The sequence below is a fragment of the Patagioenas fasciata genome, chromosome 11, assembly GCF_037038585.1.
Source record: "Patagioenas fasciata isolate bPatFas1 chromosome 11, bPatFas1.hap1, whole genome shotgun sequence".
NCBI classification, from domain to species: Eukaryota; Metazoa; Chordata; class Aves; order Columbiformes; family Columbidae; genus Patagioenas; species Patagioenas fasciata.
Window position 1 is genome coordinate 12,346,993 of NC_092530.1, and position 22,158 is coordinate 12,369,150.

At 40.4% G+C, this 22,158-nt stretch overlaps 2 protein-coding genes across 13 annotated transcripts in view; both read left to right on the plus strand.

Annotated features, from left to right (window-relative positions):
• The window catches only part of LOC136106091 (phosphatidylinositol-binding clathrin assembly protein-like), a 33,541-nt gene extending 23,084 nt beyond the window's left edge, over positions 1-10,457 (plus strand). For 2 of the 11 annotated variants that reach the window (XM_071813448.1, XM_071813451.1), the window contains exons 13-22: positions 234-380; positions 850-909; positions 1,005-1,115; positions 1,996-2,127; positions 2,234-2,264; positions 2,756-2,876; positions 4,827-4,850; positions 4,981-5,037; positions 5,376-5,483; positions 6,048-10,457. In XM_071813448.1, the coding sequence (XP_071669549.1) occupies positions 234-380; positions 850-909; positions 1,005-1,115; positions 1,996-2,127; positions 2,234-2,264; positions 2,756-2,876; positions 4,827-4,850; positions 4,981-5,037; positions 5,376-5,483; positions 6,048-6,062 (806 nt within the window). In that variant the 3' untranslated portion in view covers positions 6,063-10,457. The remainder of the gene's footprint in view (positions 1-233; positions 381-849; positions 910-1,004; positions 1,116-1,995; positions 2,128-2,233; positions 2,265-2,755; positions 2,877-4,826; positions 4,851-4,980; positions 5,038-5,375; positions 5,484-6,047) is intronic. The other 9 variants (XM_071813449.1, XM_065846148.2, XM_065846145.2 and 6 more) reach the window with 9 other exon arrangements.
• A 1,028-nt stretch (positions 10,458-11,485) lies between these two features.
• VBP1 (VHL binding protein 1) lies at positions 11,486-21,414 on the plus strand. Of its 2 annotated transcripts, none has more exons than XM_065846189.2 (6): positions 11,486-11,627; positions 15,922-16,046; positions 16,800-16,866; positions 17,329-17,427; positions 19,112-19,250; positions 20,218-21,414. In XM_065846189.2, the coding sequence occupies exons 1-6, from the start codon at positions 11,538-11,540 to the stop codon at positions 20,286-20,288; spliced, it is 591 nt and encodes a 196-aa protein (XP_065702261.1). In that variant the 5' UTR covers positions 11,486-11,537; the 3' UTR covers positions 20,289-21,414. The 2 variants fall into 2 exon arrangements, with proteins under 2 accessions (XP_065702261.1, XP_065702262.1); XM_065846190.2 differs by having other exon boundaries at positions 11,505-11,627; positions 15,926-16,046.
• The last annotated feature ends 744 nt before the right edge of the window (positions 21,415-22,158 follow it).

Sequence of the window (22,158 nt, forward strand, 5' to 3'; positions counted from 1 at the left end):
TCTGTCATTTTCCCCCTCCCACCCAATGACAATACCAGAATGATTTTCCCTAAATAGAGTTGTTAGGATTTTTATCTGAAGCTAAGAATTTGTATCTTTAATGGGCTGATCACTAGGTGGAATATTTAGAGTTTGACTTTGTCTATAGGTTCTCATATTCAGTCATTTCAGTCTGTTTTTTCTCTTCCATTATTTGTACTCTCTATTCTTTCCTTCACTTCTGCATCTGAAAGGTCCTTTCTCGTCCTCAAATGGTTGTGTTGGTTCTCCACCTCATCTGGACATCTTTGACATGAAGCCCGTTGAAGAAGCTGTAAAATCTACCACCCCTTTCATCAATTCTACTTTTCCCTCCAAACAAACGGTGGAACTCTTTAGTGGTAAAAAACCAAAACAAACAAAAAAAAAAAACCCCAACCTCATGTAATGTTTTTGCAAGTGGAGATAATAATGCTCATGAACTGGGCCATGTAATCTTTTTGTGGTTTGAACCAATCTTCCCTTTTTGTTAACAAGTGGAAGTAGTGCATTAATTCCAGATGTAGTGAATTATATGTTTCTTTAAAGTTTTGTTGCTACAGGTGAAATATTTTGTTCAGATTGCCCAGCCTAGACATCCTAAGACTTTCAATGTTGCTGGAATTTTTGCTGATTTCTTTCAAACCACAACCTCCTTTCTCTTTTGTAATGGGGAATGCAGGAGTTACTTGAGCTTTTCAAATTTGTTAAATAAAAAAATCCTTTTTATTACTAAAAAGTCTAAATTTTTAACTGCAGACTTAATTTTTGGGTCCTCTCTTCCCTTTTCTCTCTTCAACTGACCTTATTTTCTTCTCTCTCTTTACAAAGATGATTTTAGTGGTCATAAACCCACGTATGCTTCTGTGTATCATCCTCTGACTGTTGATGGTAATTGGATTTTATTTTTTTTAAACTTTCTGGTTTCTCTGTAATGACTAGTATTATTCCATCCATGTCTTTGATTACTCTAAACTTCTTTTCAGGTTTTTCTCTTCATTCTGCTCCTCCAAGTACCACCTCTTCAACAATTAATGTGGACTTCGATGCTGTTTTTGGAGGAAAATCTACAGCACCAGAGTACAGGACTACAACAGGTAAAAACTAGTTTATGACTAATTTACACCCTACAGGCAACAGTTGCTTAACAATTTAGCACAACTGCTATTGCAGTTCAAAATTTAATCATTTTAACACGTTTGCAAGCTGATTATAGGGCTCATAACAAGCAATCAGTTAAATTGTAGTTATTTACTTTAAAATTAGCTTGGGCTAATCTCATATACTGTGTAATAATGGTTTCCTCTCTTTTTGGGGGAATGAACTTTGAATGTGACCCACTGGATCTCTCTTAACGGGTAAGCTTCTGTTGAACTGTTTTCAGTGCTTATCACTTCAGTGTTGGCTCTTGATGCATGATAGTGAGTTCCCTTTGACCTCATTGAGAGGTGTTGTACTTATAAAAATGCAAAACTACTTGTGTGTGTGTGTGTGTGTGTGTGTGTTCCTTGAAGAATAGCTGGGTGATGATCTTTCTCTTGGTTGGTGCTATTTTCCTATATATTCAAAGTCCTTATGAACATACAGCAAAAGAACTGTTGTGTACATTCAGGGTACTAGCAGAATCATTAAATTACCACTATATTGTGTTACAAGAACACGTTGAAACTATCTTTAACAACCTGCTTCCTCAGTTTTACGGGAGGTTCATCTTAATTTAAAAATATAATCAGTTACTACTGAAACAAAACTAAAGATTCTAGTAGATTAGTAGCTACTATATAGTATTCCATAAAAAAATGAGGTTGAACTATGCTGATCTAAGCCTTAAAAACTTCCAGCATCTTGAACCTCCATATATAAAAGTTCAAACTATTTAGTGTTCTATAAAGAAAATACCTCCCTGGCTTATGGATGTCTTTTGCTAATTGCAGTGTAACTGTTTTGTTAATAGTTGCTTTTTTGTTCTTTGTTTAGCTTTTAACTTTCTAGATGATGTTTTGCAACCCACAGTACCACCACAAAGTCAAAGAACCACTTTAGCCAACCAGCAAAGCGGAAAAATTTTGGCAAATGACCTTGATTCTTCCCTTGCTAATCTAGTGGGAAGTAAGTGTGAACCTTTTAAATTTAACTAAAATCAAAACAAGCTTCTTCCTCCCTCCTCTCAAATTAAAAATACTTATGGATTTTGCCTGTTTCTCTTTCCCCACAGATCTTGGCTTTGGAGGAACTCCATCCAAAAAGTAAGGGCATATATGTACTTATTTTTGCATGACTACTTGGTAGTCTCTGGGACAGTTAACCACCACTAATATGGCAAGAGTCTCAACTCTTGAAAGTAATCTGGTACCAAGAACAGCATTGAAACAGTGAGCATGTGGTCAGTCACCAAAACATGGTCAACCTTGACTTTTGAAGTAATTAATTTCAGTTACTCTTGAAATGGTTGTATTTTTAATTTCAGTGTTTTTATGAAGCATCGTGTTTAAAAAAAAAAAAAAATCTTGCTATTAGATAAAATTCTGTTAATCATTGTGCTGAAAGTGCAATAATGGTAGTTTACTTTTAATGCAAAACAGAACCCCCAGACTTCATAGTCACTGAAACAGAGGTCTCTTCTACCCATAGATTTCAGCTGTGTGCATGTATTAAGGCATGTTTTGGTTTTCCATTATGTTGCTGTTACTCTAGCTGTTGACTCTTTCTGAAAACTAATACTGCAGTTTCATTTTAGATCAGATATGCAGTGGACCCAGCCTACAGAGAAAAAACTTACTGGTGGAACAAACTGGCAAGCAAAACCAAGCACATCAACTACATGGAATCCTACTCCTTTACCCACTATTCCACATATGGTAATTTCTGTATTATTGAAATCACGCTTCATTCTAGCAAATGCTACTTTTCTGCTTGAATTAACTTAAAAAAATAGCAAAGGCTACCTGTGCCATGACTGGGAGCAGGGGCCAATGCTTGTACGATCACTTTGCAAACTGAATGAGACGGAGATTTTAGTATGCTTGGTTTCCCCTCAGCATCAAAGTTGTCCATTAGAGACTTAAATAATCAGCCTTTCAGTTGAGATATATCTCAGTTCTTAAGTTCTTTTTGAATTGGAACAAATGACCCCAAACCAGAAAATTTCTGATATACATATTTGAGATGCTCCTACCCTCCTCCCATGTACACACATGTGCACCTTTAAGAATCCTAAGAATGTGTTTCAAGGGCAAAACTGCTATTCCTTCCAGTTTTTGCTCCTTTTTCAGTTTTATTACATGAAACACTGCTGCAATCCCTGCAAGGCACATGAATTATCAGGTCAAGTAGTACCCTGGACTTTTGATAATGCTCAATAGCAACTTTGTATTTTTAATACTCTACAAAATACTAAGTGGAAGCTTTGTAGCTATGTAGTATTTTCATTTCTTGAAGGGATATTTGTAGACAACTGACTTTTCCTATGCTTTAAAAAGAGAATTTTAATTTATCTTCTATTAATATATATTCATACAAATACAAACCACTTATGAAATACAACTACCTTAGAGGGAAGTAGAATGTTAATCTCTGTTATATGTACAACTAGGGTAATTGCCACTTTTGCTATGAATTTTGGACTGCTATCGGACTTATTTTCCCATAGCAATAGCTTTACCTCTAATGTCTATTTTCCTCATCTTACATGAGTATGCTCATTCAAACTTACCAAAGTCGAATAGAATATTAAATCCAGTGTTGGATTCAAAACCAAACTCAACAATTCAGATGAGAGGATGTCTCATTTATATAGCACTTTTATGTGAGACTTCTGAGACCATAAAATATTTTTTTATCCACTCATGATGCTCTAGAACATGTTACATTTGAGTGCTGATGCATTCTTATTTTTAAAAACCAAAGGGCACCTTAGCACACTTTGGTCACTGTGGATGTGACCATGCTTAATGCTTTCTGGTCTAAGCATTTGTGTGCTTGGTGCCAGGTATCTGCTCACTCGTTCACTGGGAATTCCAGCAGTGAATGATGCAAAGAACTAGCTCGGCTGTGCACATCTTTAAAATTAGTCCCCAGTACTGGAAAGGTCGAACTGTCCTGGCCTGGTCTGTGGCATTTGGAGTATTAACCCTTCAATGTGTGTATCATCTGCAGACTCTTTCATAGTGAAGTATTTTAGTCAGCACTCCGTTTTTAATATAATTAGCACTACTTAACAATGCATGGCAACATAACATGAAGTGCTTACATCACTGTGCCCGTGAACATAACCTGTTAAAAGCTATTACCGGCTTAAGATGCTCTTTTTTATTTTTTTTTTCCATATTGTGATATGTTGCAGACATCAGAAATTAGGATGTGAGCAGCATTTACCAGACTAAACATCTTTCGCAATTTGCTTCTTAAGCTGAATGGTCACTGGCTTCCTTGGGGTTTTTTATACCTTTCTCACACCTAATGGGAGGAAGAAGGAATATTGCATGATGTGGCCTCTAAAAGCTTTTCACACAAATGTTTATACAAGCAATATACTTAAATCTGGCTAGATGTAGTAAAGCTTATATTTTTGCTCTAAGTCTTACTCGTGGTAACTTTCTAGGCAGGGAGCCTACCCAAGTTCACAGGCATAGTTAATGATGTTACTGTCTTTGCACTTTTTTTTTCTCCCACTTTAATTGTTTTAATACATTAGTTGAGCACAGTTACAGACAGTTATGGTACTGGACTTGAATACATCCCTTGGTTAGAATTTCCAGTTCTAATTCCTCTTAAATAATTTTCTGTCCTTACTCCTTTTGCTCTGCCAGAATGGAGCACACTATCCTGGATATGTAAGTCAATTTCTTGTAAATATGTTGGTTGTTTTAAATATTGAAAAATACATATTTTTTACCATTTTCATATATATTATTAGTATGCATGAGGTTATCTGAAATACATTAAAATTTTCTTAATTTGAAGGTACCTGCTCCGATCACATACCCATTGACCACACCTCAAGTGCCTGTATATGGAATGGTAAGAAATGTGGATGTTTTGTATTTCTGAAAAACCTACTTGTCTTTCCAATGAGTTTCATGGCAGCCATTGTTATGCTCAAATCATCCTGCAAACCTATGTTTTGTTTCATAATGTCAACAATGTGTGAAATATGATAGCTTTTTCACAATGTGCATTGAAAGAGATTACTCTAAATTTTATACAGCAAGTTTTTAAAGTCTTTGACTATACTAGGACAATGTGTATGTCTATATGTTTATTTTCTACTATACTTATAATGCAAAAAAAAGCGTATCTACTAGAATTACCTTGAATTTTATATACCTGTTTCGTGGGTTTTTTTGTTTTTCTAACAGGTACCTCCTCAGATTGGAGCTGCTCCTTTGATGGCACCCCAGTCAATGATGTATACACAGCCTGGTCTAAGGCCAACAAATCCTTTTGCACCTGTTTCTGAAACTCAGGTGAACTGTGTTCTTTAATCTTGATATCACATTGAAACTCTAGTCTTGGTAAAAGCAACCAAATGTCTCATGAAGGGCTACTTGTGTATTCCTGCATTTGGAAGTGAGGGCTTCCTCAGCTTTTGCTGGCAAGGAAGCAGATTCAGATGGTGAGACAATGCAAATATAGGAAGCAAGGACGTAAAAATCAGATGTAGGGCTAACTCCTTGCTGTGTCAAGGAAAAATGGGAGTGGTGAATATATGTAGAATTTAGACTTCCTGTGACATTAGCTGGATTCTTGGTTTGGTCATACTCACTAGAGCAGTGGTGAAAGCTTTCTGAAGGATCAGGTGATGGGGAAGTGAAAAAGGTATGGGCAAGAGGTCATTCAAGTTGAAGAAACTGTGTACTTCTGTCATCCAAATATGCTGGTCTTAGTGTTCTTTGGGGATTTTTTTAAAGTGCCCAAACCTATAGTCTTAACTTGAAAGTAACAAGGCAGTTGAACAGATTCATGATTCTAAAACAACGAGAAACCATATGTTATGTAAGTGGCATTAATATGTAATCTCTACTTCACAGATACAGTTTATGTAGAGCCGCCAAAGCAGCAAGATGTGAGAACAACCAAATACTGGTAAAAAAAAAGACGACTGAATTTCAGTCTTTACATGATGTATTCCTGAACAGGGCAACTGTTTCTTTCCCTGTATAATACAATATGATTTTGAATTGCAATGCTTTAGAGATTCTTGTTTATAACAGTCACTGCGGTGTGAAGTCATGTTTGTTCACGGTTTGTTTTTTTTTTTTTTCTTTTGTTCTTTTTCTAAACACTGATCACCAGAACTGTATTTTATTGAGAGTAACTCAGAAGGTGCAAGCTGGATTATCATCTTGAAAGCTCAGAAGAGGGGTTACATGATTGCTTTACAACCTTACTTATTGGTGGATTACCTTAGGAAGTTAACTGAAGATGTCAAAGCTATTTATTCTCTCCATAAATTCTGTGGCTGTTGTAACCAAGACACAACACAAATGAAGTTGAGCAATAAAGTTTTTATGTGCTCTGATAAATATTCTGATAGATCAGTGCTTGCATTATCATAAGGCAAATATTGTGTGAAATCAGACAGCTTTTTCACATTAGAATAGATTATAGTGATTTGCAAACTTTATAATGTGAGTTTGAAATGCTGTGAATCAACAAGATAAATACATATTATATATATATAGTAAAAATAATAAACGGCTCCATTGGTATGTCAGTGTTACGCAGCTAGTTGAAAGAGCTGGGCTCTGATCTGGGCTGAAAGTCTGTGACGGAGTAGGGGAAATGAGGGTGTTAGAGAACAGCACATGCAGCCTCCAACAGGTGACAGTGGCCGCGCTTCCATCGAGTGTCTTCTCTGCAGGCGGCATCTTCCACAGCTCAGGGAAGAGCAGCTTTGGGAGCCAGTGGATGTAGGTGTCCCCACTAGCAGCAAGTGAAAGCGATTTGAAAATCTTGTTGCTAACTGAAAAAGAGGCAAGAGATCCAATTTTTTTTGTTGTTTTCTAAAGTCAATTAGGTCAAAAGAAGCAAACCTTGCAGTAGTGCTGACACTTGTGAACTGGCAACTATATCAAAACTATCCAGCTGTAGAGAATAGCTTGTGCTGCTTTTCTGAAACAAGAACCTAGTTGTAAACCATATAAAAGTAATTATTTTTAAATGTGTAAATAAGTGCAAACTTTTAGATAATCTTTTCTTTAATGCTGCAGTAATCTTTTTCTTCTACAGTTATTTCAAGGGGAAAAATGCTATGTTATGAAATCCAGACTCCTTTTTGAGAGGAAAATCTTTTAAATCAACTAATTTATGAAGTATGCTATTCGTGATGGGTCAGATGGCTACACACTTCTGGCATGTCTTTTACATTTAACAATCTTCCTCCAAAACTGAAATTGGCTATGAAAATGCCTTATCTTGTTTTTTTTTTTTTTTTTTTCAATGTCTGATAAAAAATGATAGAATTTTTTTTTTAAAGTCATTAATAACAAGTCAATGGAATTGGGAGCAACCTTTCCAGAAGTTTTGTGGCAGAATACAATGAAAAGCTGTCCTGTAAAATGACTTCTACTCATGATTAATATTAAAGCTGAGTTTTCAAAAAATGAATAGTTTTCTATTGTTACAATAAATAGATCTCCAGAGTAGCATGTTTTTTATCATTTTGGCGAGTCTGTAGTTGCAGAAATATCGCTGACTCTCACTGTAAATGCAAATAGGCCTGAGAATTTTGTCAAACTGTCCTGCGGAAAACTTCTAAAATACGGCACTGTCCTCACAGTGGGAACAAGCCTTCTCTTTTTCTGTCCAAAGAGCGCAAAAGTAGTATATCTTAACCCCATGGAAATACGTTTGCCAAGTGAAACAACTCAAAAGCAACAAAATTAAAACCCACCCCACAAACCTTGGAATCTGTAGCCACTAACTTCCTGGGAAATGTAACCTTGTGGAAATTTAAAAGTCAGAGTGTCTGAATGTATGTTGATTTGAAAATAATTTTGACCAGTATACAGCAATATAATGTTCAAGTTTGAATTACAAAGGGCTTAAGCTTTAATCCACCTTCACTGGGTTGAACAATTGTACAATTTTAAGCCAATGAGTTCTTCAGTGCCTATAGTCACCCTCCATGTGGCACGGGAATAGATGCCATTTAGATTGGGTCATTGTGTTGAGGGGACTGTTTATTTGAGAAATAGTGAATTCCATTGATTTGTTCAGCAGTGAAAAGTTGAGTTCAGATCAGTACATGTAGTACTAAATGTCTGGGCATTACTGACAGAGCTGAGAGTGCTACAATCAGGCAGTTTCTAGCACTGTAAGTTGTTAGGACTCTTTCTCATACGAGTTGTATAAGTAATAATTCATTATTCTAATAAAATATGCAAATAAATGCCTGGCAAACAGTATATATTTGTTATAACTTTATTGCAGAGCATTCTGAATATCTGGAATATACTTTGCTCAGTAATTGATCTAGTACTAAGGTATAGCTTGCATTACTTCCGATTTGCTCTGAATTTTGTAATAGTTCTTTGCAAAGCTGTCTGATACCAATTTATTTAGTATTAAAACAGGAGAAACAGCCACAAAGTACAGTCTAAAAACTTTATAAGCTGCCTTCTTTTTTAGTCTTGTTCAGAATGTTTGATATGTTAAAACACGGCTTTCAGATTTATCTGAATGAAGAAAAGATTGCTTTACACACTTCTCTCTGCACAGAAGTCCACAGGACTTCTTTTTGCCAAGCTCTTTCTTGTGCACATATTGGAAATGCAGAGTACTGTGTTCTAAATAACATTGTTCATACATGAGAAGTAAAAACCAAGGACTTAGGATGGTGTCAAGGCTTTTACGGCTCAGAACTTGTTCTTCAAACAACCATCTTGAAGACAAAGGTTGTTCTTGAGGGTGACTGTAAGAGCCTCAAGAGTTGCAAATAGTAGTTGTGAGGAGTAAAACACTGAAGAGAGATGTATATAAATGTGACTTTGCTTTTTGTTTCTTTCCAACTCGTTTGGTCAGAATCCTGTTCTGAATACTTCAGAAAGCAGGTAACTAAGATGTCACTCCATGTTTGTCTGAACAAGGAGGAAGACTTGAAGTGTGCTGTGCACTTTGTGTTATTGTAATTTAGTGGGTCATTCAAGCCGAACTGTTGGGACTTGATGCTGCTACAGGGAGGCTGTCTTACTGGGAAGTACCACGAGAGAACTTCTGGGGAGGCTGGAAAGGTTGGACTTGGAAGTGTACCTCTCTTTGATGAAAAACCAGGGTTTTGTAATCTCTAGATGCAGCTTGACTTTGCCTCCAAGAAGTTACAGATTTTTTTTTTTTTTTTTTTTTTAAATTTTGGATACACGTAGTAGATAAATCTCAGTTCTGTTCACATAGTGGTGGAATACTTGTAGGTAAAAATAACAAATGGACTTGAAGAAAAAACAACAAACAACACACACACAAAAATCAACAACAAACTTATGACTATGAGATTGAATACAGGGTGTATCCTCGTCTGGGTTTTTTGATGTGTGGCAGGGAGGGTGGGGTTACAATTAGAATAGTATGCACTGTGGATCGGTGCTTAATTTGTACATAAAAAGGAAAACTTTGTTTAGGGTAGTTTGTATTGTAAGGACAACATCTAAAGGCACTGTGTATCGGTCATTTATTTCCATTTAAAAGATTATATTTTTGAGCAATGGAAACTGTACATGTTCTCATTTATACATTGCTGTTAGCTAGGAATATAGAAAACCTGTTGCTATTACTCTGAAGATGTATTTGACTTGTCATTGGTATATACATCACTGCATCACTACTTTATGCAGACTCTCATGATCGTTTATTTAAAGAGACTGTAGTAACTGGTACAGTTGCAGCAGGAATTGTAACATCAAATCTTTCAGTAGATCTCAAATGTGTATCTTTGTGATTAAGTTTAATCCTGTACCAAATGTTTGGCTGGAATTTCATTTTGGAGCAATGACAAAATAGGTGCTTGAACAGATTTCCCTCACCCCAACCCACACTTTATTTATTTAATAGATCTTGATTTGTATGTTATGTTTTTCCCCATAACAGGTTTGTGCCTTTTATTGGATATTTATTTAAAACAAGCTACTATAATTTAGGTTGTCCAGGCTTTTTTTCAGATGTATTCTTGTACAGCTGTTCCTTTCCATGAGTTCCTTCATTTTATAAGAATACAGAATGTGTGGAAAATATACTAGCCACAAACTTGGGAAAAACTTTGAGGGTTTATGTTCTATGACTTAATAATTTTTTAAAACGAAGCCTAGGCATAAGACTGGCTGTGATATTTTAATTGTGGAACTTCACAATTTGTTAATATACAAATTGTTTGTTTTTTAAAACTGCTCATATCCAATTATTTGATGAAAAAAGTTTTGGAAAAAAATAAACTTTGGCACATGCAAGATGTGTGTGAATGTGATCGTTCTTGAGCGTGTCCTTAGGCTTAAGGTTTTCTGTAATACCAAGAGCAACAGCTGAGCTGGGATGCTTGATTAGTTCGTTACTCTTCTGCATTTACATTTAATGTAGCATTACACTTTATTAGAAATGCTGGTGTAGCTGAACTTCTTCACTTGACAAGTTCCCTCGTGGTGCAGTTTCCTTTGGGAAGCAGTGCCTGTTTTTTCCTGTGCAGGGCAATAGCACAGCCAATGGCCGTAGATGGAGGGGAAGACATGAACCTGTTTGTGTCACACGTGGGTGACTTCAGGCCCTCCCAAGCTGTTCCACATGCGAAATGGGCCTTAACCAACACATACTGGGCTTTCCCATAATTTTGTACACATCGAGTCACTATGACAGAGGAAGCGTAAGGGTGCTTTGTACATCTGTGTAACAAGCCTCAAGATCAAACAGCAACAGTGTGAAAGTGTTTGACTGGGGAATGCTTATTGCTCACCAGCCTTCTGCTGAGCGTGGGCGAGTTCCTGTTCTCGGTTTTTGGGAAGATGCTTTGGTTTAGTTTGCCTGAAGTTAGGTCACCATTTTAGCAGCCTCCTTGTTGTAACGAACAGGGGGTAGAAATTTAAACATAGAACTACAGGCCAAGCTTCATTTCTGATCCCTTAGAAGTGTTTTTTTTATTCAGTAATTTTCAATAGAGAGTTCTTCCTGTTTCTCGTTTTCTGTGTTGCACAGGCCGTGTTTTACACGAGCTGGGCGAGAACATGGTATCCGCGCGGCTACAGACACAACAGAAGGGGCGGCTGCAAAACCGCTTCTAGCTGGGCTCCCGCGGGCCGCGCTCAGGGGACGGCCCCGCCCCGCCCGGCAGCATCGCCGCGCGCCGGGCCGCGCCCCAGCCAGCCAATGGGCGACGAGATGGGGCGGCCACCGCCCCGCCTCCCAGTCTCCTCCGCCCGCGCGTCATCGCGTCACTCAAAGCCTGACAGCCAATGAGAGGCCCGCGTTCGGCGCTGACGTGATGACGTACAGCACCGCCGTCCCAACGGAGGCCGCGCACGCACCGTTGGTTGCCCAAGATGGCGGCGGCCACCAGCAGCGAGACGGGGTGCGGCGGGGCGGCGGCCGACAAGCGCGGCCCCCTGGGCATCCCCCAGGCGGTCTTCGTGGTGAGCGGCGGCTCCGCCGGCCGGGCCGCTCCGCGCCCGGGCGGGAGGGTGCGGGAGAGGAGGGGAGGGGGCTGTGCTCCGGCAGCCGGGCCCATCCCCTGTGAGACGGCACCTGCGGCGGGGCCGCGGCCTGGCGGGCGGTGCCTGAGGGAGCGCGGGCGGCGGCGCGGCCCCTCTGGCTCGCGGGCTGAGCGGGACCTGCGGCGCCTTCCCCGCCCGCACCGGCTGTCTCCGGGGGGCCCGGCCTGGCCCGCGGTGTCGGCCCGAGCCGGCCCCGTGCCGGAGCTCGTCTTACCCCTGCAGAGCGGGCAGGGCCCTGCGCCCCGGGGCGGGGTGCCTTAGTCCTGAGGAGTAGGGTTATTCAGTTCTGCCTTGCCGTTACTATTGATACACTTTGCAGCAAACTCAATTCCCCGTTTCGAGCGTTATCATCTGATTTCACTGACCAGCTCCCATGCCAATGACGAGCATGTTGTACACACTGAGTCCTGGTTCCTTACGGCAGTTCCTCCTGCACGTGTCCATGTCTGGTTTATCGCAGACAATGCGCCCTTCCCTGCATCTTCCTCTTATAATCTAGTGCTTGACAGTTGAGCAGAATCACTCTTCTGAAGCATCCAACCAGGTTTCCTGACTTCCTCAGAACCAGAAAATGTGTATCTTTCAGAAAACAGGCTGAACTTGTTAATCCAACTTTAGAAAGTGATTTACCAAGCATTTAATAGTTCTGTTGACTGGTTGAAAATAATTTGTCGACTTACACAGTGATGTAATATCAAAATTATCTGTTGTCCACTCTCTGCTATAAGCTAGCTCTTGGTGTGCTATCTTGGTTGCTGCTTTATGTTGTTTGATCAATAAGTATTGATCAGACTGGCTATACCTGGCTATGTGGGAGTCATCTTGAAGTGTCAGATGTTTGCCCTGAACACTTTGTTTGCCATGCTGCTTTATTACTGAGATTTCCCTGCACTTTGAAAAGCTGTATTTCTCAGATCTGCCTTCATATCTTTACCAGAGCTGTTTGGACTGATCAGATATGACTGCTCTTATAGAAATAAATTGATTTGACTTGCATTTTGGTACTTCCAGGTGTAGTGCTGGTATTACCTATGTGTGTTGCTAGTGTGCAGGTCCTGAACAAATGAGCACAGTACACTTGCTTTCAGTGCATCCAGATCCTGCTTTTCCCTAAGGTTCTTTAGCAATTATTGGGGTCTGGCAAGTCCTCCTGGAATGCAAAACCATTGCTGCCTGTAGTGACCTTCCTGCCACTCCCTTATAGGAAACTGATGTAGATGCAAGCAAAAGGAAGGGGTCATGGCTTCATCTGCCCTGTGAAACCTGATCATGGGGACAGAGGAGAACTTGTGGTCTGTGCTGAGTCTGTGGTGGAGGTGGCCACCCTGGCAAGGAACAGGAGAGAACCAGCCTCGGCAAACACTGGGAGGGTGTCTGTCACATCCCTTGTATTCATGCTGATGCAGTTCACATTTGGTTCCATGTAATTCCCTTCTGATACTCATGTGTGAAGTATCCGATGTGCTGTATGTTCCGTGTGACCTGGGAGAGCTCTGGGGGCTGTGACTTAGGTCTGCGCTTCTCTTGAGTTCTTCACAACCTTGTGTCTGGAGGTAAAACCCACTGAAGTTTCCTAATTCTCAATTTTGAGAGGTGTTCTAATCAAAGGCAGATGTCTCTGCTGAAGAGATCCTTGATGGTGATTTTGGAATATTTGGATGTAGATGTTAAGACAGGCTTTATAATTCACAATAAGCGTATGCTAAGAAATTTTTAATGGCATTCTATTTCACGAAGTGAATATACCAGCTTCCTGAGGCTGGTTCTTGTTACAGGTTTTTCTTCAGAAAATAGGTTTCTGTTTTGAAAACATTGTATACTATCATGATGATAAAGACATCCTGATCACTTGCTTGGTATTTCCTCCACTATGGGCTACAGGGGCAGCCTCACTGCCAGTCTTGTCTTTAGAAATGTTTTCTTTAAGTATCTTGATTCAGTAAAGGCTCTTTAAACAGTTCATGGCAGATAGATACCTTTTCTTAGGCATTGATCTGTGGATTCTTATGCCTCTCCAGATTTCAAGTCATATTAAGCACTAACTCAAGGCTTCACTGGAGTTTAAAAACCCGTCCAAATAGAACTTCCAACTCTGTTTTGTTTTGAACTTTCGTCCAGATGTTTCCAGATAAAACGCCTTCCTTACTGTGCCTTCTTTAGCAGAGGTGTGAGTGGGAGGACAGGGGATACAAATCTCAAAATATGTCTCTTTTCCCTGTAAATGCCCACAGGCAATGATAACTCTCCACAGTAGCAGAGCGAGTGCCTGCAGCCCTTTCTTTGGGTCATCACTCAGAAGATAAACATAAGGCTGCATGGGAATGCTCTATCCTGCTCTGTTTCAGGACTTTTGCAGAGTGTCACGTGGCTTGGCTTGAAGTTTGCAAAGACTCTGTTAGCTTTATGACGTACAACAACGGTGTTTTGTCAGGGAATTCTTTTCCTTAAAAGGTAGAAATGACTTTTGGAAGGTCCTACAGAACCTGTCAGGTAATTCTGCAGTTGAGATGCTGCGTGACACACCGTGAAGCAGGAATCCTGATAGCATTGACACCCAGCTCTGCTACAAAGCTGTTCTGTTCAAACTGAAAGAAGCGACCATGTCTCAGCCTTGCAGTTGGGTAAGATGTGCTCAAAGCCCAAGCAGCAGGACTTGGAAGTCGCAGTTGAAACCTGGGTGGTAAATCTGAGCCCGCCTTGGACTGGGACATTATGCAGTGGGAGGAGATCGCCAATACACAGGGGGCCTGGATTCACATTGCAGCATCTTTGTTTCAGGAGGACTTGGGTTCTGTCTTGTCCGTCTGTCCAAGCAAACATTAGCTGAGGCACAGGTGGGCTGCTGGGCAGTGTGTGGGGTGAGTTGTTGCGCGCCTGCTTTTTCTTTCTGTCTTGGGTGATTTACATGAGTAGAATAGTTTCTACAGGAAGAAGTTTTGTTTCAGAACATCCTCAGGCCTCGCTTCTGCAACACTTGTCTGAATCTAATCCTTGGGTTTTTCTGGCTAAATCTTGTCTACAAGCTTCATCAGGAGGCAGGAATGCTTCTGGTTCGGGTGTCGGTGAGGTAGCTTAGGGTGTTCCTCAGGCTGTTGATCTGAAATGAGGTCTCTCGGGTTCTGTTGTACCACCTAGATTGTGCTGCCTGCTCAGGTCTGCTCTGGAGTTCTTATTTCTACTGCAGATTTCCTTAAGGAAGGTGGGTGACTTCTTACCAGGTTCAGTAATTTCACAGTAAGATTCTTTAGTCAAGAGAGCTTAGGAGTCATAATGGGGGGGAAACAGCTATATTTTGGATATTACTTTAGTAATGTGATGTAGGATTTTTTTTCTGATGTGAAACTACTGGAAGGGAAACACCTAATTAAAAGGGACAAGCTGAAGAGACCTCTGGTAGGCTTCCATCAGACTTTACAGAGCTATAAAGACAAATATGGACAGAATTACTGCAGTAGACGAGTGTGATCATTTTGAATTCTACATAAGTAAATGTTATCCAGGTCAGAAATGCACGGTTGGTCTCTGGACCGAGGTGCCCTCCGGAGGCAAGTGAATGATTCCTGGGCGTCTGAGGGAGCCATGTGCAGAGTCCGTGTCCTGGCCTGCTCCAGCCTGTCCGCTCTGGCTGCTGTTCCAGTTGATGGTAGGACTGGCTGGAATTGTTCTCTGGAGGTTTCTGTGGCGTCCTGCTGACTATAGGAGCAGCTTTTGAAGATAAGCTGTTTACTACCATCAAGCCTGCCTGAGCAGATACCACAGGTTTCCCCTCCCTTTGCCTCTTTCTCTGCCACAACATGCTTCATCAGGCCATGATTGTTTTCCTTCATCAGTCTTATCCTAAATAGTTTGTAATCTGATCAACCACAGAGAAGCATTAGCTCTGCTTTACAGATGGCAAACCAAAGTTTAGGTGTGGTCTGAGGATGTCCATCCATCAGCCAGGACTGAAGGCACCACCAAGGCACTAGCAAATATGGTTGTGAAATCATCCTTGCACCTACTCTGCAGTTCCCTACCAAAAAATGGGGAATGGGGAAGTTCAAAGGTGACTAAGAAAGGAAACAGAATGATTTTGTACTTCATGCCAGAAAAATAGAAGCTTGTGTATGTATAAAAGCCCCCTAGACTTAGCTGCACTAAGACGAGAGCATGACTGTATCCAGGATTTCTGTAAAACTCATCTAACACTGAGGGTTTCTTTCTCCCCTTCAAGGAAGATGTAGATTCTTTTATGAAACAGCCTGGAAATGAGACAGCAGATGTAGTTCTTAAGAAGCTGGATGAACAGTATCAGAAGTATAAATTTTTGGAACTTAATCTTGCTCAAAAGAAAAGGAGGTAAGTCATAATTTTTGCAGAATTGGGAAATGTTTAGCACAGTTTTCTTTTTTAAAAAATAAGTATTTTTTTTTTAAATATCCCAAGAAGTGAAAAGTTTCTGTTAGGAGAGCTAGTGTTTGCAGTACTTTGAGGAAAGCCCAGATTTTTTTCTTTCCTCTTCCTAAGAATTACATACAAAAGAACGTACAGTATTGCTGAATTGGTCCTTAGCTTTTTAAGGCCCCAAAGTACTGTTACAGTCTCTTAATTTTGTCAGCCTAATTTAAGTAAGAATATGGTTTGGTCAGATGACTCCTGTATCAAGCCTTTAACCTTTGGTGTGGTAATCTCGTCTCTCTTCAGTAGCTTCGGTCTTGATCTGAAGCCGGGCAAAAAGCACATTTTTAAAAGCTAAAATCCAAGTTTCAAGTAATATTTCATTTAGATGAAACTTCCCCCACGGACAAAGATTCCTCCTGATCTCCACTGGGGATTTTAGCAAAGAAGCGCCTGTTACTGTGAACACGTTGGTTGCAGTCTGAAAGCTGTTGCGTTGCTGTGCTCCAGAGCAGCGAGGCTCCGCATGCCCAGAGGCAGCTGAGGCCGGAGCTGCGCTGCCTGTATGTGCCGTACCTTTCAAATCTGTATTTGTAAACCCAGAGAGTGTCAAGTTTTAAAATGGAGGTTGGATTGTATAATAAAACTGATCACTTGTTTAAGAAACTTTGTGTCTCTGTAAAATAATAAATTATGACTGTTGTTAATTCACAGGCTAAAAAGTCAGATTCCTGAAATTAAACAGACATTAGACATTTTAAAACACATGCAGAAGAAAAAGGTAAACTATTTTGAATATCTAATGAGTATGAGAAAAGCTAACTACCTTTCCACCCTAACAGAACACATTGCAAGAAATGTTTTGGAGAGCACACTTAATATGCCTTTATAAATAACAGAATTGTTTTTAAAGGTATGTAGTACTCTTTGAAAGACAGTTCAAAAAAAGTTAATGTTTGTAATGCAAACTTCACTTTTAATACTGTATAGATTGCAGCTAAGATTTACCTTCATCTCTGTTCTTTAGAGACATTTCTATTTTGTTTTTAAATAGTATCCTTTTAAAATGCTTTATTCTTGGACCTCTAACTTTAATGTTGAATTAAAATTATGTAGAGTTCCACCTAAGTTAAAATTGTTTCAATGGCAAAAAGCAGAAAAGTGTGCTCGTTACTTTAAGTTTTATGTCTGACATAAATTTCCAGTGAAAATAGCAACTTTAAGTTTTATCATTTTTCTTAAGGATTCCACAAATCCAATGGAAACCAGATTTTTATTGGCAGATAATCTCTACTGCAAAGCTACAATTCCTCCTACAGATAAAGTTTGTTTGTGGTTGGGGGTAAGTAAAATGGACCTTTTTCTGAAACCACTTGAGTAACTTAAAAAAGGCTTATAAAAGACTGTTTGTTACTGTCTTGGGTGTACTTCTAGTGGCCATGGGCATAATTCTGCACAGTGAGCTGTGTCCTGTCAGCAGGACAAACCTAACGCAACAATTTCAATGTGCTAGTGAAGGTTTCACGTTCAGTTTTATTTGGTACCTGAATAGGAAGTCTTCAGAGAATTGTAATTTTGTTGGATTATTCTTTGCAAAAGCACGTGCATGCATGTTTTCCTTATAGCTTTGTGGTTCAAATTACCATTCAGTATTGCCTGGGGTGGGAATGTGCCCAGCAAAATAACTTAGTTTGGCAAGTAGCTCCCCAGCTTCTCTGCTGTATTTGTATTTAGCGTCTTGGTTTCCCTTTTCATGCATTTTTTTAGGGAAGGATGGGGTTTCTGTTACTTGCAGGTACCTGCCAGCATTTAGAATGGAACTTGCGCTAAAGACTGGTGGGTTCAGAGCTCTAAACACAGACTTCTAAGTACTTGAACGATAGCAGGTTGGAATATTTTGTATTCAGAGGCTTCCTTCTATGTGGAGGTAACCTGCTAATGTTTATTTTGAGACTTCCAAATCCTGGATGTTCCCAGCTCCCTGTGTTGGCTGCCAAACAAATCTACTTGGTTAGGACAGAAACTTTGTTGACATGTGCAGCATCCGGACTGATGGGGCAGTTAGTCCCAACCTCTCCCACTTCTTTTCTATCATAAAAAGAGATGATTTGTCTGATACCTGTTGCTTTTAGGAGACTGTCTTCAGAACTGACAAACATTGACTTTCGTGGAGCATCCCATGTTTATTTGTAACAGAGTATCAGAGAAAGTTCATCCTATTAACAGTTCATACAGAGAAGCTACAAGGAAATGCCACAAGCAATTTATTATATTGAGGTGTTCTTGGCCTTCTGCCTTTATCTGCCTTGTTGCTTACAGTCGCATGTTGGCTGCGTGTTTTACCATGACTGGGGCAACTATGTTGTGTAGTTATTTAAAAGCAGAATGGCTCTGGCAGCTCTGCGCAGCGTTCCCTGGGATCACGACTGGTCAGGAGTACGTGGCTCTGCTCAGGGCGTGGTTCTTGAGTGGGACAAAGCTCCACTGGTGCATCTTCACTTGTTACTGCTCTTTTATCTCTTCCCGTGGTAGCTTCTTATGGAAATAAAGATTTGTAGATTAAAAACCACCATGGCATAGGACAGGACTTTTATACCTGTTGTATCTTTAAATACCAGAGGTCTTAAGGTTAATCTCCAACACAACAGAAGTTGTTTCTGGAGTTTTGTGGCATTCAGAAGGTGCTACTAAGAAATGTGAAGTCTCTCACTTTTCAAATAGGTTGAAAATGAGATACTGATACCTGAAAGGCTGAATGCAGTCCACAGGGAGAGAAATCCCGTGTTCCTTAGCTATAGGAGGAGAACATTTTTTAAGTCACTAGAGGGATTTATGATTCAGTTGCTGAAGTGGTGGAGGCCTCAAGTGGATTCTGGCATTTCTCATCCTGAGTGTTGTCCTGACCTGTCAGGTCAGCCTCTTGTTAATGTGACAAGTCATAGACGACAGCCTGCTAGGGCTTATTCCTTACAATGCAAGAGTTAAAGCTGTTATCAATCTTTCTTTTCTTTTTTTTTTTTTTTTAGGCCAATGTAATGCTTGAATATGATATTGATGAAGCTCAGGCTCTGTTAGAGAAGAATTTGTCAACAGCCACAAGAAACCTTGATCTTCTAGAGGAAGACCTGGATTTTCTTAGAGATCAGTTCACCACTACAGAAGTCAGTATCCTTTCTTTTTTTTCTGATTTGCAGGGGAAGAGGTGTAAGTAAACCTAACGTACAGGTGATTACCAATTTCCTGACATGTTTTTATCTTAGACTGGCTGCCCTTAAAATTCCATAGCACTCAGGAGCTCAACCTTTTCTAGGAGTGAAACGGGATATTGTGTTTCCAGTGCTGATTTGTGTGTGGTTGATGTAGCAAAGCTTGTGTTTGTGGTCCGGTTCCCGTAACTCCAGCTGTGGTGGTCGCAAACCCGGACTGGGGCTGAGCGTGCCGGGTGCTGTGGGTTGATGACCAGGTGCCTCTTTACTCTTGCTGCTTCTCTGGAGCGTATGAACGTTGTTCTTCAGGCTGTTGCTGGTCAGACCCTATTCAGCTGCCAGGGTGATGTTCTCCACACCACACAAGCCCAGCTGCAGCAAGCTCCATGCTCGCTCGGGTAGCGCTGCACTTTTAAAAATGTCTTTATATTAATCATGAATGACCTCCAGGGGCGTGGGGGGCTTATTACAGTTTCTACTTAAAAACTCTTTTAATGATGAGCGTAGCCATCAACTGAAGCATTAGATTTAGGCACAATGAAGGCACAACTACTTGCTCTTTCGAGTTGATACTTAAGCTTAGTGCTGCGGGAAGTTAACGGATGCTTGAAATAGGCAAATACAGCAGATCCAGGCAGGTTGCCTGGAGTCTGACAGGAGTAGCTGGAAGTAAAACTAGAAGTGTGTTTCTCTGTAGTACCTTTTCAGAGCTTGTTAAGTAAACCGTATAAATGCTGCAGTTAGTAACAGTTACTAGTATTCCTGTGTGTTAAGGCTTTGCACCGAGTCAGCTCTTTGATTAAATTGTTTCTGTATTGACTGTTTGAAGTAAGTGAAGTGTGGCCAACTGTGGAACCTGCTTTTCCCTTTGGCTTTTTTTTCCTTTTCTGAATGCATGAACTGTTTCCTTGATTCCACACCCTCAGATATGGCTAGAGTTTATAATTGGGACGTAAAGAGAAGAAACAAGCAAGACCCTTCCAAAAACAAAGCATAGTTTTGCCAATTTTAAATGTGGTTTCCAATTCCAGATATTTTTTATTTAAACACCCCCAAGTTCATTGTTAAGGGACTGAGTTACTTTCAGCATTTCAGTAAAATATATAAAAATTAATGGTGAGCACCATTTTATTTATTTGTAAACTCAAATTTGGTTTCATGCATGCATCATGAAATGAATTATTTAAAAAGGCACCACACAGTCCAGCCAAGGACATAGAATTTTGATCAGACCAGTCTGTCATAAATAAATTTCTACCTGAAAGCTTGTCTGAAAAGTTGAGGGGCATGTATGAAATGGAGTCTGACGTTTTAGCAGGGGAAGGTAATGCAGGGGTTTACTTTTTCATCTGTGTACAGCTGATGGAGTTGAAGCTGACTTGGGATGCAGCTTGTACTGTTCTGGGAAACAGAAAAAATACAGTCAAGTCTTGGATTTTGTTTTGGTCAGTTAACCGGCAGCATCAAACTGCGAGCGTTCCTGGATATCCACTCTGGATAAACTTGGGTTTAGTAGTTATTGGTTAGTTAACTGCCTGTTGCTGAACTCTTAGTACTTTAGGTACAGCCATTTGTGGCTCGTCTTCAGAGAAGAGCGCTGAATGGAGTAAACAGCACAAGATACGTCAAGACTGCAGGTGATCTCACTCCTTTCTTTTTCATACATGTGCACACACTGCTTATTTTTGCAAATGCGTTGAACAAGGACCCCCAAATGCTGATAGCCTCCTAAATCAGAAACCCCCGATTTATGATCCCTTAGACAAGATGTCCAGTTCCTATGTCTTAATGCTCTCAGCCTTCCAGGTGGTGAAACCTGTATTGGGTAAGGATGGTTTCCTGAAGCGTTACTTCTGGTGTTAACAGTTGGAACATTTTTTTGGTTCTTATGCAGCCTTGCAAGTTTGTTGCCTTTTACCTCTGCAGTTTCTTTCTAAAATGAAATGCTCAGTGGTGATGTCAGTGGCTAATATTCACGTTCTGTGACTGAGAATACAGGTTTCGCTGTAAAACAAATGCAAATGTTAACTGTTCGATCTTCATGTAAGAAACAATATACCTGTAAATTTTTTGTACTTTTATTTCATGATATTAAAATAGTAAAACTAAACAGTTGTGGCAAACACCTGGTTTTGTGCATCTTTCTTTGAGAAAGTCATGAACCTGATTGGTGATCTCTTATATTTCCTTCCCTTACCTGGGGACAGGGCCGTGAAAAAATTCAGTGGAAGCTGCAGGAGTCAAAGCGTAGCTGCTGAATCGAGTCAGCGCATCTGTGTTTGTGAGTACCAGTGATGGTAACAGAGCAGGAGCTGCAGGGAGGGGCATAAACCAGGTAAATCCTAGAACCTGGGCTTGGCTCAGCCGTTCCTGCAGAGCAGTTCTCTTTGTTCAAATCTTGGGCTGTAGCAGAGAAAGGTTTAGATGAAATGCATTATTTGACTGAGAGGTATTTCTGTCCCCTGCTGCACTGGGCGGTGTGTGGGGCACTCAGGCTGCTTCTCTCTTTTCAGAACATCAGCAATGGCAGGAAGGGCAGCTGCAAACACCTCCTGATTTCTCTGGCAATTTTCCGTTTAGATTAATGAGATCCCAACAGGCGAACGCGTGCACCCCCCTCCCTCTGGCTGGTCCTAAGGCAGCAATCGCCTTTCTTTGTTGTGCACAATGAAATGACGAGTTAAGCATTTCTGCACCAGCAAAATAAATCCTGTGTGCAACTGCAACTGCCAATGACCTAATGCTGGGGATTGGGGTGCCAGCGTTAGAGCTTGACTTGCTCAGTAGGTTCGAAAGGTGTCTGCCTGGGGGATGGGAGATGGTTGCGGATGTCCTAACTCTTCTTGATACAAAGTAAATTAAATAAA